The 18173-nt window shown below is 43.9% G+C and overlaps 1 protein-coding gene across 2 annotated transcripts in view; it reads right to left on the reverse strand.

Moving 5' to 3' along the window:
* The window catches only part of LOC132835832 (adhesion G protein-coupled receptor E3-like), an 89658-nt gene that overhangs the window by 24012 nt on the left and 47473 nt on the right, over nucleotides 1-18173 (reverse strand). For both annotated transcript variants that reach the window (XM_060854928.1, XM_060854927.1), the window contains exons 10-12: nucleotides 15739-15909; nucleotides 11285-11494; nucleotides 743-978 (exon numbers count right to left, since the gene is read on the reverse strand). In XM_060854928.1, coding sequence (XP_060710911.1) covers nucleotides 743-978; nucleotides 11285-11494; nucleotides 15739-15909 — 617 coding nt within the window. The remainder of the gene's footprint in view (nucleotides 1-742; nucleotides 979-11284; nucleotides 11495-15738; nucleotides 15910-18173) is intronic.

Genomic DNA, 18173 nt, shown 5'->3' on the forward strand with positions numbered 1-18173 from the left:
GCAGAACCGTGAATGATAATTTTTTTAAAAATTCATTCACAGGATGAGGGTGTCACTGTCTAGGCCAGCATTTATTGCCCATCCCTAATTGCTCAGAGTGCAGTTAAGAGTCAACCATATTGCTGTGGGTCTGAAGTCACATGTAGGCCAGAATGGGAAAGGACATTAGTGTACCAGATGGGGTCTTTCCCCTGACAATGGATTCATGGTTACTTAGACTCTTAATTCCAGATTTTTATTGAATTCAAATTCCATTATCTACTGTTGGATTTGAACCCAAGTGCCCAGAACATTACCTGGGTGCTCTGCATTAACAGTCCAGCAATAATATGAGCAGGCCATTGCCTCTCCATAATGACTGTTGTTATTCTGTTAATTGAATTTGCATTCCTCAGTTACCACAATGTGATTCATGTCAAGGAGATGAAGGATTATCAGGGATGTAGAGTTGAGGCTAAAATGGTAGTGAGCTTCTTGAGTGTTGTTGGAGCTGCTCTCATCCAGACAAGTGGGGAGTAGCTCAACGCACCCCTGACTTGTGCCTTGTAGATAGTGGATGGGCATCAAGGAGTGTGGAAGTGAGTTACTCACCACAGGGTTCCTACCCTTTGACCTCCTCTTGACAAAGGCTAGCCCTTCTACATAGGCTTCAGTTTGCAATGAAAAAGGCTGATGCTATACATGATACTATTGTTAATTGGATCCAGTGTAGGAGCTGAAGCTGTATTCCTGTATTACTCACTATTGTGACGTTCCAAAACCGTTGCGATTGATGGCTACTGAAATCCCAAGAACAACAGCAGGTAGCACGTAACCGATCACGTACAGATGTATGCTCTTGATAACTGTTTTTCGAGAGATTTTCACCTTCCGCAGATCTCTCATCATGAGAATAAGGTGCAGTCCTTCCAAAAACATCCAGGCAAATGCCGCCAGGAAGAGGTAATGCAAGCTCCCTGCTATTATAGCGCACACCATCTGAGAAAAGAAAGATGATTCCGAGAGTCAATTGATTCTTGTTCATAGGATCCCTACAATGTGCAAGTCCACACCAATCCTCCAAAGAGCACCCTACCCTTTTCCATAATGCTGCATTTCCCATGGCCAATCCGCCTGACCTGCACATCTCTGGACTGTGGGAGGAAACCCACACAGACAGAGGGAGAACATGCATACTCCACACAGACAGTCACTCAAGGGTAGAATTGAACCTGGGCTTTGCTACTGTGAGGTAGCAGTACTAACCACTGAGCCACTGTGCCAGTTGCCTTGAATGATTCCATCTTTCTCATGTCTAAGTGACTGATAACAGCTGAGAAAGGACTGTAGGCGTATTGATGATAATTTTAACTGTAGGCAAAGGTATATGAATTGACATTGGAGCTGATGGTTTTGATCCATCGGGACAGGATATGCAACAGTCTGGGTATATCTTCCTTAGTTCTAATATCTCAGTGTTGCCCCATTGTGCTGTACAGCCAGTCATGTGTGTCACTGCTGAAATCGCGGATGTACGGAACCCAATTTGTACGCAGCATGCTCCGAAACAGCGATAAGTTACACGACCAGAGAGCTGGCTCTTGGTAATCGTGACAGAGATAAATATTAGCTGGGAGACCCCCACTCTCCTGGTTTTATTTGCATTAGGACCAATTAGGTGTCCAGCAGGCTAGGGGAAATGGAGCCATATGTAAATGCCTCATTGGAATAACAGCCTCTCTGATCATGGAGTCACCAAATCGTCACAGCACGGAAGGACGCTATTCGGCCCCTCGTGCCTGCACTGACTCTCCATTCTCAGCAATTTACTCAGGGCCGTTCTCTCGACTATCTCCCTGTAACCCTGCAAACTGTTCCTTTCCAGACCACGGCCTAATTCACCACTCCCACTCAGCCTGCCCCCACCATGCTGGCTGGCAGTGCACTGGGTAGTCACCATGTGGGGAAGCTTCCACATGTCATTTTGCCTCCTTTACCAATTACTGTCAATCTGAAAAAGTCATTAACACACGGACACAGTTCTGAGACCCCTACACTCCCCTTGAAAAGGTGTTGGTCCGAGATGCAATGCGACTAGTCAAACTACTTGACGTTAAGCAAAACACAATTTATTTAAAGACTATTGTTAAAAAACAACCAAAGAAAGAGGAATTTAGAATAACTAAACAGCGTATTAGATACCAAACATTATAGAGCAGTATAAGCCCTTCAGCCCTCGATGTTGTACCAACCTGTGAAACAAATCTGAAGGCCATCTCACCTACACTTTTCCATTGTGTTCCATATGTTTATCTAATGACCATTTAAATGACATTAAAGTTGGCGAGTTTACTCTGTTGCTGGCAGTGCGTTCCACGCCCTTACTACTCCGAGTAAAGAACCTACCTCTGATATCTGTCCTATATTTATCACCCCTCAATTTAAAGCTATGTCCCCTCATGCTCACCATCACCATCTGAGGAAAAAGGCTGTCACTGTTCACCCTATCTAACCCTCTGATTACCTTGTACCTATTACTAATTAACTGTTCCAATACAGTAACTTCCTAAAAACACAACCTTTGACAAAAATGAAAATTCAGACACATATCCTCACATGCAGTTCTCCAATCCAGAAGGAACAACAATAAAAATTCAGAGAGAATAGCAGCCAGGAGACATTCACTGAAGCTTCCAACTCTGTTGAGACCCAAATAGCTTCCGATGTTACCCAGAAATCCTAGTCAGTGAGAGCCGGCCACACTCAATCAGGCTGTTCAACAAAGACCCAAGGCCTTTCAAGCCATTTGCTTAAGTGATCTTCAGCAGGCAGCTCCTCACCTCTTATTCAATCTCTCTCATAAAAGAAACCAGGACAGAATAACCTCTTAAAACTACAGCATCATCACAGAGGCCCTGTTTGCCTTGCTTGGATAGATGCAAAACAAACCATGGCAACTATTTTGGAACTCCCCCAGTGACTTAACCAAAATTAATCCCTCAATTAACATCACAATAAATAGATAATCTGGCTGTTAAACACACTGCTGACTGTTAGAGGTTGTTGTATGCATGTTGGGTGTGGCATTACCCACAATAAAAGGGTGTTCTCTTATTAGGGAGAAATGACTGGTGGATGTTCAATCTGCAGGTCATTGTGTCTTCGGCAAGGGGAGAGGTGGAGAAGCAGGACCCTTCATTGTTAACCTCAGTTTGCTGTGGAAATTGAACCCATGCTGCTGGCATCGCTAACCAGTCAACTGAGCTAACCCAACATCACATACTGAGTTTCAACAGCTGTAAAGTATATTGGCTGTCCAGTGAATGTGGAAAGCACTACATAAATGCAAGTCTTTGGTTTGTTTTAAGTTTAATTCCCTAATGATAAGACATTCCCTCACCAAAAGGAAAGGTCCTCTGACTTAAAATCCTTGCAGTTATGAGGAATTCAGACGGAGGTGACTGCATTTAAACTGCTGTGTGGGGTTTGCACGACACCTCAGGTAAGCTATGCTATTGACAGCTTTGTCTATTCTCATTATAGCTGGAGAGTTGTTTTTGTTGGTTAGTAGCCACCCTGATTACTGCGGTTAGATTCTGTTGTGGTTGAAGTGCAGCTTGCTTGCATCTTGTTTCCAGGTGCAGTGCAGGGACCTGACATGTGTTTCTGTTTGCAATTTTTCAAGGCTTTGTCTCCCACCATTGCTGAAACTTGACACAAAAATTCCAACATTAATGTGCATAGTGAGAATTGAGTTAAGAGTAATTTTTATGTTTCATTCTTTTCATCCAATGTGTACCATCCGGTTATTTTAAGGCCATAAGACATAGGAGCCATGAAGTAGGCCATTCAGCCCATTGAATCTACTCTGCAATTCATGGTTGATAACCTGAACTCTGCCTTTCTGTCCTTTTCTTCATTACCCCTTATTAATATCTCTGCATGAAATATAATTGATGTCTACAGTGAGAAACTAAAGAATTCCACAGATTCACTGCATTCTGAGGAAATAAATCTCTTCAAAATGGCCTCATTTTAAATACACTGTGTGTGGGTCCCCCACACCCTCAAACCAGAGTTCATAGTCAGACGGTGTTGGGTAGCATAGAATCCATACAGTGTGTAAACAGGCCATTTGGCCCAATAAATCCACACCTACCCTCTGAACAGCATCCCATCCAGATCCATTTCCCTACCCTATTACTCTACATTTCCTCTGACTAATGCACTACCTGTGTCATCCCTGAATGCTATGGACAATTTAGCACGGACAATTCACCTAACCCTGCGCATCTTTGGACTGTGGGAGGAAACCAGATCACACAAAGGAAACCCATGCAGACATGGGGAGAATGTGCAAACTCCACACAGACGGTCACCCGAGGCTGGAATCAAACCTGGGTCCCTGGTGCTGTGAGGCTGCATTGCTAACTACTGAGGTACCAGGATAGGAGTGAGGTTACTTTGACTGAGCCCACTGCAAAGGTTCATCAGAAGGCCATTAGGCCAAGGTTTAGAGGTGATGTCTGGCAGAACCTGGAGACAGTAAGGACTGCAGCTGCTGGAAGTCAGAGTCAATGGATGTGGCACTGGAAAAGCACAACAGGTCAGAAAGCATCTGAGGAGCAGGAAATGGCGAGAGGAACAGACAGGAGATTCTGTGGTGGTGAATAAGACTTCCGGATGGTATTTTGTCTCGGATCGAGTCAATAGGATTCTTAAAGGGGAGGGTGAGCAGCCAGAAGTCATGGTACACATTGGTACCAATGACATAGATTAGTAAAGGGATGAGGACCAAAAAGTGAATATAGGGAGTAAGGTTAGAAGCTAGAAGGCAGGATGAATAAAGTAATAATCTCAGGATTGCTACTGGTGCCATGGCCTCATGAGACTAGGAACAGAGAACAAGTGCAGATGGCTGCAGAGCTGGTGTAGGATGGAGACTAGGAACAGCGAACGAGTACACCATGGCTGCAGAGCTGGTGTAGGATGGAGGGCTTCAGATATGTGGATCACTGGGATACGTTCTGGGCAAGGTGGGACCTCTACAAGGAGGACAGGTTGCATCTGAACTGGAGGGGCACTATATCCTGGGTAGGAGGTTTGCTAAGCTCTTCGAGAAGGTTTAAACTAGTTTGGCAGGGAACTGGAGCAACGGATTAGAGGATGGGGTAGCTAGAGAACATCCAGATATAGCATGCAGACAGTCTGTGAGGAGGGACAGACAGTCGATAGGGCAAAGGTGCAGCCAGTGTGATGGGTTGAAGTGTGCCTAGTTTAACACAAGAACTGTCAGGATGAAGGGTGATGAACTTAGAGAATAGATCAATACTTGGAGCTTTGATGTTGTGGCTATTATGAAAATTTGGATATCATGGGGGCAGGAATGGTTGGTGGATGTTCCAGGGTTTAGATGCTCAAAAGGAATGGGGGGGGGGGGCAGTAAAAGAGGTGGAGGAGTGACATTGATAATCAGGAATAGTATCATAGTTGCAGATAGGGAGGTCAGAAACAGGAAAGGAGCAGTCAATGTATTGGGAGTTTTCTACAGCCCCATCAATAGCAACAGAGACACAGAGGAGCAGCAGATTGGGAGGCAGGTTTTGGAAAGGTGCAGAAGTAACAGGGTTGTTGTCATGGGTGACTTTAACTTCCCTAATATTGATTGGAAACTCCTTAGTTCAAATAGTTTGGATGGAGCAGTTTTTTGTCAGGTGTGTCCAGGAAAGATTCCTGACTCAATGTATAGATCGACTAGAGGGGAAGCTGTATTGGATGGTGTTGGTAACGAACCAGGTCAGGTGTCCGATCTCTCACATTTCAGTGATAGTGATCACAACTGTCTGACTATACTAATGGAGAGGAATCACAGCAGAAAGTATAGGAAAGTTATTTAATTAGGGAGGAGAATTACAATGATATTAAGCAGGAACTGGGGCACTTTAATTGGAACAGATGTTTTCAGCGAAATGCATGATAGAAATGTGGAGGTTCTTTAGGGAGAACTTGCAGATTTGCCCACTGAGGCAAGGAAGGGATTGTAGGTTGAAAGAACTGTGGGTGACAAGGGAGGTGGAACATCTAGTCGAGAGGAAGAAAGAAGCTTACTTAAGATTGAGGAGACAAGGATCAGACAGTGCTCTAGAGGATAGCAAGGTAGCCAGGGAGGAACTAAAGAATGGAGTTAGAAAAGCTAGAAGGGTGCATGAGAAAGCTTTAGCTGGTAGGATTAAGGAAAACCCTAATGCATTCTACATTTATATGAGGAACAAGAGGATAGCCAGAGTGTGGGTAGGGCCAATCAGGGATATGGAGGGAACTTGTGCCTGGAGTTGGAGGTCCTTAATGAATAATCTGCTTCAGTTTTCACCAGTGAGAGGGACCTTGTCGTTTGTGAAGACAGCGTGAAACAGGCTGATACGCTCACACAGGTTGATGTCAAGAAGGAAGATGTGCTGAAAATTTTGGAAAACTTGAGGATTGTTAAGTCCCCTGGGCCAGATGAGATATACCCAAAGTTACTAGAGAAAGCAAAGGAAGAAATTGCTGCGTGTTTGGAAATGAGATTTGTGTCCTCACTGTCCAATAGAGTAGTGCCAGATGATTGGAGGGTGGCAAATGTTACTCCCTTGTTCAAGAAAGGGAATAGGGATAATCCTGGGAACTATAGACCAATCAGACCTATGTCTCATGTGGGCAATGTACTGGAGAAGATTCTGAGAGACAGGATTTATGATTACTTGGAAAACCAGAGTTTGATTAGAGATAGTCAACATGACTTTGAGAGAGGTAGGTCATGCCTCACTATTCTTATTGAATTCTTTGAGAATGTGACAAAACACATTGATGAAGGTAGCGCAGCGAATTTGGTGTACAGAATTTCGATTATCCAAATATCAATTCCGAATATCAGATTACCTGAAGGAGATCTTGAAGTCCCAATAGAAACATTACATCAAAGACATGTTTCCAACACAGATCCTGGTTTTTGTTTACAGTGATTAAAAGTGAACTCAGCTTCCTGAAATTCTACTGAGAACAGTCCTGGACTGATGGGATCCCAGGCACTGTTTCCAAATGACTGACATCCCACCCCCTCTCTCTCTCCCCTCTCACTTTCCCTGGAATTCCACACAGGCATGTACCCTAAGCCCCTTCCCCAGATAATCTCTCCAACATTGCCCTGTACAGGGCAAAGGTGGAATCTGTTAAAAGGTTTTGTGTGTGTGTGTGTGTGTGTGTGTGTGTAAGTAAAATTTGGAGACTCATGCACCCCCCACCCCCACCAAAGGCGGCAGCAGCAGGCTTGTTATTGATGTGCAGTTCACTGCCCCTGAGAGGGGGCACAAGTGGAAGGGGAGGGGGAGGTGGGGGTGCAGACGTGTTGATCATGGTTGGGGGGCAGGTGGACAAGCAGAGTTGGACAGGTTTGGCGGGGGGGGGGATGCACAGGAGGCGGTGTTGGACAGGGTGGGGCGGGCAGGGTGGGTAGTGTTGGACTGTGTTGAGGGTGGGGGCAGTGTTGGGAGGGGTTGGGCAGGGGAAGCAGTGTTGGTGGGGGGGTGAAGCAGAGGTTGAAGCAGAGGTTAGAGACTTTCTCATATCTCCTGCTGGAATGTGCTACTGCAAAGGAAGTGTGGAGAGAAATGCAGTGATTTTTAACTGAGGTTTGTCCTGAGCAGCTCCGTTACACTGGACTCTGTGCTCTACGGTCTGTTACCCGGGACGCACACAGAGACAAACATTGATGCACTCCGATGCTCTTTGGTCTGCCTGAGACTTTCTGGTCTTCTAGAGCAAGAAGTTGACCTCAATTGAGTGTTGCAGACTGGCACATTCAGAGGACTATGGGCTAAGGGACACACTCAAGTTCGGGGCAGCTGCTGCCAAGGTGCAGTGGGGAAAGACCACTGTCTGAGGTCTTCCTGTTTAAAGTAATTGGGTGTCTGTTCAGCTATTGGACCCTCCCAGTGTCTGAAATGTGTGTAAATGGTTCAAGTTAAGAGGTGCCTTTGGTTTGTTTGTTAGGTATACTTAAACCCCAATGTTTGTTTGTTTCTTCATATTCTACTGAACTGAACTGTTTTAGTGACAATGTATATGAAGATATTTTTATAAATAAAGTATATTTTTGAAATAAAAGTAAAACATTACTTTTAAAATTGAGCGAACAGTCCCTTGGTCTGGTAAGACTTCGGTAACTCTAAATTATACTTTAATACTATTGACCTCTTCGTTAATGGAAATATGGCCTTTCTATACATTCTCTCTGGGATATCTTGTCACATGGGCCAGACCTGCCACTAGACACAAATCCCACTCTAGGACTCGATACACAATTAAGATTTTTTAAAATACAATCAAACATGGGTGGTTATCAATTTGAAAATACTTCTAACACACATCAATGGGTGACAGTAAAAGTGGGAGAGATTCCTAGTCAGCTACATGATAGCAAGGAGTCCCAACCATCACTATCCTTAACTCTAGACTCAGCTGTTTGGGTGCCTAGAGGGAGCTCTTAGAAGCTACCATTCAGTCCATCTCTTGCTTGCACAGTTTTAAAGTTCTCCCCACCCTCACTCAGCTTTTTCTTGTCCAAAGATGACAAACCAAGCCTATCCACACTTTTTTTCAAAGCTATCCTTATAAATCACTTTGGTAACCCATCTGGTGTCTGATCAGTCATTGTCATAATGGTCTGATTGGAACTGTACATGGTATTCTAGCTGTAATCTAACTTGTAAATTATACAGCTTTAGCAAAACAACCCTAACTCTAATACTCTAGGCTTTGGACAACATTGGAAAATATTCCAAATATATCTTGGGTTCTTAAGTACATGTCTCTGCTACCTTCCGGGATCTCCAGACAGACACTACAAGTTCCCTCTGTACCTCTGATGAAAGCAAAATACTGCGGATGCTGGAAATCAGAAACAAACACAAATTATTGGAGAAACTCAGCAAGTCTGGCATCATCTGTGGAGAAAGAAACAGTTAACTTTTCGAGCCCAGTGACCCTTCTTCACCCATTCTGAAGAAACTTAGACAATTCTAAAGAGAGGGTAAACACAGGAAGGATGTTCCCGATGAGCAGGGAGTCATAACTGAGGGTCACAGTCTAAGGATAAGTGGTTGCCATTTTTGGACTGAGAGGAGGATAAATTTCTTCATCGGAGAGTGGTGAATCTGAGACTCATTTAGGAAATATTAACTCTGTTTCTTTCTCCACGGATGCTGCAAGATGCCCCTGTTCCTTTTTATGTTTCACCATCCTGCCATGGATTAAGGGACAATTCACTGACATATGAAGAAAGACTAGATCAAATGGACTTGTAAACATTGGAATTTAGCAGAATGACGAATCTCACAGAAACCTATAAAATCCTGATGGGATTGGACAGACTAGGTGTGAGGATGTTGGGGAAGTCCAGAGCTGGAGTTCACAGTCCAAGAATAAGGCATGAGTCATTCAGAACTGAGATGGGAAAGAATTTCTTCATTCAGAGAGTTGTGAACCTGTGGAAATCTCTCCCACAGGACGCTGTTGGGGCCAGTTCACTAGATATATTCAAAGGAATCTGGATGTGGCCCTTGTGGTTAAAGGGATCAAGGAATATGGAGAGAAAGTATGAAGGGGACACTGAGATTGCATGATCAATCATGGTCATATGGAATGGTGGTACAGGCTCAAAGGGCAGAATGGCCTATTCCTGCTCTTTTTTTCTATGTTTAGACAATAAGACCAGAAATTAGGCCATTCAGTCTGTTGAGTTTGCTCTGCCATTCAATCATGGCTGATAAGTTTCTCAACCCCATTGTCCCACTTGCTCCACATAACCCTCAATTCCACTCACACTCAAGAACCTATATATCTCTGTCTTAAATATACTCAATGAGCTGGCCTCCACAGCTTTCTGTGGCAGTGAGTTCCATAGATTCAACTCTCTCTGGCTGAAGTTTCTCCTTATCTCTGTTCTGAAAGGTCTTCCCTTTACTCTAATGCTATGCCTTCGGGTTCTAATCTCTCCTAGTAATAGAAACATTTTCCCAACATCTACTCTGTCCAGGCCATTCAGTAGGTTTCAATTAGATCCCCCTCATTCTTCTAAACTTCATTGAGTATAGACCCAGACTCCTCAAACGTTCCCCATGTTAAGGTTTTCATTCCTGGGACTATTCTCGTGAACATCCTCTGAACATGCTTCAGAGCCAATATACCCTTCCCGAGATATGGGGCCCAAATATTGCACACAAAACTCCAAATATGGTCTGACCACAGTCTTATATGGCCTCAGAAGTGCATCCCTGCTTTTACATTCAAGTCCTCTCAAAATAAATGCCATATTGCATTTACCTTCCTAAGTACTAACTCAACCTGCAAGTTTAGCTTGAGAGAATCCTGGACTAGAACTCTCAAGTCTCATTGCACTTCAGACTTTTGAATTTTCTCCCTATTTAGAAAATAGCCCATGTCTCTATTCTTCCTACCAAAGTGCATGGCCTCACACTTTCCCACATTGTGCCTCATCTGCAACTTCTTTCCCCACTCTCCTAAACTGTCCAAGTACTTCTGCAGCTCTCCATCTCCTCAATGCTATGTGTCCCTCTACCCATCTCTATATCATTTACAAACTTAACCAGAATGCCTACCATTCCTTCATCTAGATTGGTAATGTAAAAAGTGAAACGCTATGGTGCCAACATCACTGGCTGCCATCCTGAGAAAGACCCTTTTATCCCCATTCTCTGCTTTCTGCCAGACAGCCAAGCTTCTCTCCATGCCAGCACCTTGCCTCTAACACCAAGGGCCCTTATCTTACTCAGTTGGTAATGTTTCTATATTTCTATGTTAAGTGAGCTCATGCTTTGTTTGTCTTTCCCAACACACGAACTCTTGCAACTTTCCCGAATGGAATTTGATTCACCAATTTTCCTTTTTGTCCACCTGACCCAGCTATTTGCAGTCTACAGATATTCCGCTTGCCATCAAGTACCTGGGCAAACTTTGTATTGTCTGCAAACTTTCCAATGATGGACCCCTCATTTCAGAATAGATCCTCGAACATCAAGGGGGGCCCAGCTCAACCCGTGGGACTTCACTAGGAACAGCCTCCCAATTAGCAAACTACCATTAATCACCAATCCTTCAATTCCCTCTGTTGAACTGATTTTTCATCAAACCTGCCATGGGTCCCTTTGTCCCCAGAACGGTTAACGTCCAGTCACTTTCCCTGTCCCCATGCAGTTCTATTGTCAACAATGCCTCAGAAGAGGAGTGACCTCTCTTAGGAATTCCTCACCTTGTTACCTGTTCTGGAGATCCCCGTCACGAACAGTAACTGTGCCAGGAAGAGACTCATGGACAGGTTCAGATGAATGATCCTGGTCTCGCTCTGAATCGAACGGCTCAAACCAAACGTGACAATGGAAACTGCGAGACAGACGAGCGACAGGCTGACTCCAACAAGTGTGATCAGGTGAAGGATAAATTCATCCTGCACGAATTCATCCTGCAAAAACAATAAACACTGACTCGCCCTAGTTGGACATACACAGCATACAGCCAACTAGACATTAGACACTTTTTCTCTGATGTAGCAGGTTGGTCATAGACAAGGCAGATTCAGTTAGATTTTTGATTGATGAAGCAGTTATGGAGTCATAGAGATCATAGAAAGATAGAACCTCTACAGTGTGGAAACAGGCCCTTCGGCCCAACAAGTCCATACTGACTCTCTGAAGTGTAACCCACCCAGACCCATTCCCCTCACTGTCGCACATTTACTCCTGACTAATGCACCTAACCTACACATCCCTGAAAACTACTGGCAATTTAGCATGGCCAATTCACCTAACCTGCACGTCTTTGGATTGTAGGAGGAAACTGGAGCATCCAGAAGAAATCCATGCGCTCACGGGGAGAATGTGCAAACTCCGCTCAGTCACCTAAGGCTGGAATTGAACCCAGGTCCCGAGCACTGTGAGGCATCAGTGCTAAACACCGAGTCACTGTGCTGCCCCTTCAGCCATGTAGTACAGCATGGAAACAGATCCTGTGGTCAATTCCAAACAGATATTATAATTAATGTCGTCCCATTTGTCAGCACTTGGCCCATCTCCCTCTAAACCATTCCTATTCTCTACCCTTCCAGATGCCTTTTAATTGGACCAGCCTCCACCACTTCCTCTGGCAGCTCATTCCATACACACACCACTCTCTATGCAAAAGAGTTGCCCTTCAGGTCTCTTTTAAATACCGGGAAGCCAGCAGGCTAGAGGAGTTGAGGCCACAGTCAAAGCAGCCGTGACCTTACTGAATGGTGGAATGAGGTTGAGGGGCTGAGTAACTAACAGCATTCTGATCTTGGTGCTTCAGGTGATGCCAGCAAGAGGCAGCATACAGATCAAGAAGTCAAGGGGGCCAAGTGTAGATTTGTAGGAGACTCCAGAGGCAATGGTGGCAGGAACGGGAGGTGAACCCATTGCTGGAGATGTTCTGGATTTCATTGGAGGGATGTGAGTGAGACTAATCCAGATCTCTGAGCTGAGCAATGGAGGTGACACATTGGAAAAGCATGGTGTAGCCAACAGGATCAAAGACGTATGAAAGGTTTAAGGTCATAAAAAGTATTTGTTTAGGATCTTTTTAGTTTGAAATCAGGCAAACACTTTTCATGAAAATTGCTGAGGGCATAGGGTTAGGGAGAGAGGGAAAGATTTAAAAGAGACCTAAAGGGCAACATTTTCATGCAGAGGGTGGTGCGTGTATGGAATGAGCTGCCAGAGGAAGTGGTGGAGACTGGTACAATTACAATATTTAAAAGACATTTAGGATGGGTATACGAATAGGAAGGGTTGAGAGGGATATGGGCCAAGTGCTGGCAAATAAGACTAGATTAATTTAGGATATCTGGTTGGTATGGACGAGTTGGACTGAAGGGTCTGTTTCGGTGCAGTACATCTCTCTGACTCCATGACTCTATGGTGTAATGGTGATTGTTAACTAGATACCAGACTAATACTCTCGGAACGAAAACAGGAATTGCCGGAAAAGCTCAGCTGATGTGGCAGCATCAGTGGAGAGAAATCAGAGTTAACGTTTCAGGTCCGGCGACCCTTCTTCAGAACTGGTTCTGAGGAAGAGTCACTGGACCTGAAACATTAACTCTGATTTCTCTCCACTGATGCTGCCACATCAGCTGAGCTTTTCCAGCAATTCCTGTTTTTGTTTCCGATTTCCAGCATCCGTAGCTCATTTGTTTTTTATTTAATATTCTGGTAACATGGTTTTGAATCTCATCATCGCAGATGGTGAAATGTGAATTCAGTAAAATATCTGGGGTTAAAAGCTAGCCTAGTGGTGACCATGACGATGCAGTCGATTGTCGAAAATATCTATTTGATTCGCCACTGTCCTTTTCAGAAAGAAATCTGCCACCCTTGCCTGGTGTGGCCTACATGTGACTCCAGAGCAATGTATTCATAATTGCCTCTGAGGTAGCCTAGCAAGTGATTCAGATCGAGCATAATTAGGGACAGGCAATAAATGTTGGTCCAGTCAGCAAGACTCACATGAACAAATAAACAAAGAACAGAAGGGAGATTAGAGATATAACAGTGAGTTGCAGTCACAGAGAATTTAGAATGGTCTGACTTGGGTCTCTGGAAGTGTGAGGTGTGTGTTTTGAAAGGAGGCAATACTTGAGAAGAAGGAATCACTTGCAATACCAGAAATGGGCGGCACGGTGGCACAGTGGTTAGCACTGCTGCCTCACAGCGCCAGAGACCCGGGTTCAATTCCCGCCTCAGGCGACTGACTGTGTGGAGTTTGCACGTTCTCCCCGTGTCTGCGTGGGTTTCCTCCGGGTGCTCCGGTTTCCTCCCACAGTCCAAAGATGTGCGGGTTAGGTGAATTGGCCATGCTAAATTGCCCATAGTGTTAGGTAAGGGGCAAATGTAGGGGTATGGGTGGGTTTCGCTTCAGCGGGTCGGTGTGGACTTGTTGGGCCGAAGGGCCTGTTTCCACACTGTAAGTAATCTAATCTAAAAAAAAAAGCATGATGGGATAGGAGAGATGCTAACCACAGATTTATCACATCCTCAAACCAGTAAATCCCAGGCCCGTTGTTTTCAAGCCGACCCCAGAATCAGCGATTGAAGCAGAAAGTAGACCAAAGTTGCCTGAGAACTTGCAAACTACCTGAAGCTCACATTTGTACAACTCAACTTTAGAGCATATTTCTGATTTTGGTAAGGTTTTGCTTCTGCCCTCATTTTCTGAATTGGATTAACTAAAGCAGTCTTTGAGATGATGACATGAAATTGCTTTTTAAAGAGTTTATCTAGATGGAGACATCACTTGGTAGAACTGAAGGAAAGGAACGTGGATACTCAACAACAACTTATATTAATGTGGCAATTTTAATGCAATAAAATAAACAAAGGTATATCATGATGACAACGATAAACAGAAGATGGTTTTGAGGGAGATGACCAAAGCTTGGTCAAAGAGATAGGTTTTCAGGAGTATCTTATATGAAGATAGCAAGGTGAAATATATGGTGAAATCGCATAGATGGTAAAATCCACCGTGTGGTGTATTTAAGAATGAGATAGACAGTTCTGAATTGTTAAGGGGTTCAAGGGTTATAAGCAGAAGGCAGGAGAATGGGGTTGAGATAAATATCAGCTAAGATCAAATGGGGGAGCAGATTCCATGGGTCAACTTTGATGGATATATTCGCCAGAACCATTTGAGATACCTTGACTAGGCTGGCACCAATCATTCTTGTGGCTATGAATCCATTTCACTAATAGCATAGGGAGGGAAGGGTGACCACATGAAGTTTTCAGCAGAATGGATGCTGAATCCTGATAAACAGGATAGGATTATTACATAGTACTTGATAGCCATTTGCATTACATGATAGCCTTGCAAAAGACTCAGGCTCAACTTAATAGTAAGTCCATGTAACAAACAATGATATGAACTTATCAACACAGGAACACAGCTAGTTTACAAGAATGATCCCAAGGATGATGGACTTGTTATATGAGGTCTCTGAGTCTGTACTTGGTGGAGTTTAGAAGGATGAATGGGAATCTCATTGAAACTTACAGAATACTGAGAGATCTGGAGAGAGTGAATGTAGGGAGTGAAGATGTTTCCAATAATAGGAAAGACTAGAGCACGAGGACACAGAATGAAGGGACGACCCTTTAGAACCGAGATGAGGAATTTCTTCAGCCAGACGGTGGAATATCTGTGGAACTCATTGCTATAGAGTGTTATGGAGACTAAATCATTGAGTATTTAAGACAGAGGTTCTTGATTGGTAAGGGGATCAAGGATTATAAGAAGGTAGGAGAATGGAGTTGAGAAACATATCAGCCATCATTGAATGGTGGAGCAGACTCAATAGGCCGAATGGCTTAATTCTGCTCCTATGTCTTATGTTCCAATGGTTAGATCATCCTGAAACATTATCTTGTGGTGCCATGTAATGCTTTCAGATACAATTGGTCTTTTACAACAGAGAAACTTTTAGGGATAGAATTCCAGTGCTCATGACCCAAACAGCTAAGGATATAGCTGCCACTAATGGGAAATGCACAGGAGGCCAGAATTAGAGGAATGCAGAGATCTCAGGTGTGGCTGAAGGGAGAGATGGTGAGGAGGGAGGTCAAAGAGAGATGTTGATGGAATTTAGCAGGAGTGTTGTTTCTTGTGCAGTGTTTACATGAAGACCCTTACCTCCATTTTAGCAGGAGCCATCAGAACTGCAAAGCTGGCCAGGCGCAAACATCCACAGGCTGTGTGGTTTCCAGAGAAACTGAGCAACCTACAGCCTCTTGTAGACCAGAAGCTTACTGCCTTCGAATTTCCCCAATGGACACAAACTGGAATTCTTTCCGATGTTATTTCCTGTGACCAAACACACAGACGCTAGTCACCATGACTGTTCTGTTCTGTGTAACCTATCACATTTGCAAAATGGGACCTTAAATTCCGGTATGTCCAAGTCACTATTGTCCTACTGAATTGGAGAGCTGCTCTCTCATTACAGAGATACGACTGGTGGTGGTTTCACCTGAGGGTCATCACACCACAGGAGAGGTGAGGGGTTGAAAAGGAGGGTCCTTCACAGTAACTTCAGCTTGTGTGGGAGTTGGACCCAGACTATTAGTATAGTTGGTTCAGTGGTTAGCACTGCTGCCTTACTGTGCTAGGAACCTTGGTTCAATTCACAGCCCTGGGTGACTGTCTGTGTGGTGTTTGCGCATTCTCCGTGTCTGCATGGGTTTCCTCCCATATTCCCAAAAATGTGCAGTTCAGGTGAATTTGCCATGTTAAATTGCCCATAGACTCAGGGACGTGAAGGCTAGTTGGGTTAGCCTGAGGATATGCAGGGGTATGGAGGTAGGTCTGTGTAGGATGCTCTTTGGAGGGTTGATAATTTGATTTATTGTTGTTACCTGTGACAAAGTACAGTGAAAAATTTTGTTTTGTGGGCAGGTCAGGCAGATCATAGCAAACAAGGATATACAGATCAAAGGGTGCTTAGACAGAGCAAGGCATACAAGGTTATGGCTGCGCAGGAAATGTAGACTTGATGGCTGCGCAGGAGGTGTGGATTTGATGGGCTGAATGGCCTTCACCTGAGGGTCATCACACCACAGGAGAGGGGAGGGGTTGAAAAGGAGGGTCCTTCTTTTAGGGATTGTATTTAAGACTATGGGGCACATTTTTAAGGGGAGAGGAGAGAGATTTAAAAAAATACATGATGTGCAAACATTTTACTCAGAGGGTGGTTTGCGTGAGGAATGAACTTCCTGAGGAAGTAGTGGATATGTGTACAATTACAACTTTTCAAAGACATTTGGATAAGTACATAGGAAAGGCTTGGAGGTATATGGGCCAGGAGCAGGCAGGTGGGACTAGTTTAGCCTGGAATTATATTCAGTGTGGACTGGTTAGACAGGTTTCCGTGCTGTGTTACTCAATAAGATGGAGGATAAATCGTCAAAAGATCATGCTCTCTCTTGCAGCCTTGTAGTTAAGATGAAGCTGTTTCTTCAATATAATTAATGTCTTCCTTACCTCGGTAAATTATGTAAATATTCTTTATCAGGACCATGTGACCAAGAAAACTTTCATTGTGGCCAGGGACTTGCTGCTGATGGGTGACAGAGGGTCGAAGTGGAGATGATGAATGATTTCCAAAAAGGAAATTGACTAGGTACCAGAGGGAAATTAACTCATGGGACAGGGGACTGACTGGAGACTGATGGGATTGCTGTAAAGAAAGCTAGCATGGATGCAACAGTCATGTGTGTGCTGACCCCACAGACTGAACATCTGACCATTAGTTGGCCAGGGGCTGTCCTCCCCTCACCCAGAGGATATCCTGCCTCTGGGATCTGCCAGCAAATTGAATGGCAGCGCCATTGGTGACATTTGGTGGTGGATGGGTTCAGAATCCATAGGCTTCAAGAGTAAGTATCATTTGGCAGTTTGGATACTCAGTGCCAACCTTCGTTGAGGTACAAGGACACCTGAACATTGCCAAACTGAACAAGGAAGTGTGTAAAATGATACACATTGATAGATATAATATAGGGAGGGAAAAATGACTGTAACATATTATTTGGGGTACAGGATCAGTGGGGATGTATAATCGAATCATCTGACAGTATATTACACAGTTACAGAATTGTTACATCGCAGGTGAAAGGCATTTGGCCCATCATGTCTGCATTGGCTCTTCAAACAATATCATTACCAAATGCTAATCTTGTTCCTCAAATCCTAAAATCATTATTTTTATCCAATTTACCTGCCTCAATCACATTTTCAGGCTTAGCTGTTAAGTTTTTAAACAGAGTTACACCTAAGCCAATTTTCTTCTTTTGTTGTATTGTAACTAGAGTGGATGAAGCAAAACACTTTATGGCACACCTTAGCCATGCAGTCAGTGAGAAAGAATTTCCTAGCATTACTCTTTCTTCTTCTGCATATCTCTATAAATCTATGCCCTCTTGTCCTTTATGAGCAGGAACAGTTTCTCATCTACTCTGCCCAGCTCACCCTGGATTGTGTGTGATTTTCACGAAACTTTGAAGCTGACAAAACAATTGAAAATTCTATACAGGAGATGCTCTTTACCTTATTCTTATAAGTATAGAAAA

Source organism: Hemiscyllium ocellatum, chromosome 45, assembly GCF_020745735.1.
Source record: "Hemiscyllium ocellatum isolate sHemOce1 chromosome 45, sHemOce1.pat.X.cur, whole genome shotgun sequence".
In the NCBI taxonomy this organism is placed as follows: domain Eukaryota; kingdom Metazoa; phylum Chordata; class Chondrichthyes; order Orectolobiformes; family Hemiscylliidae; genus Hemiscyllium; species Hemiscyllium ocellatum.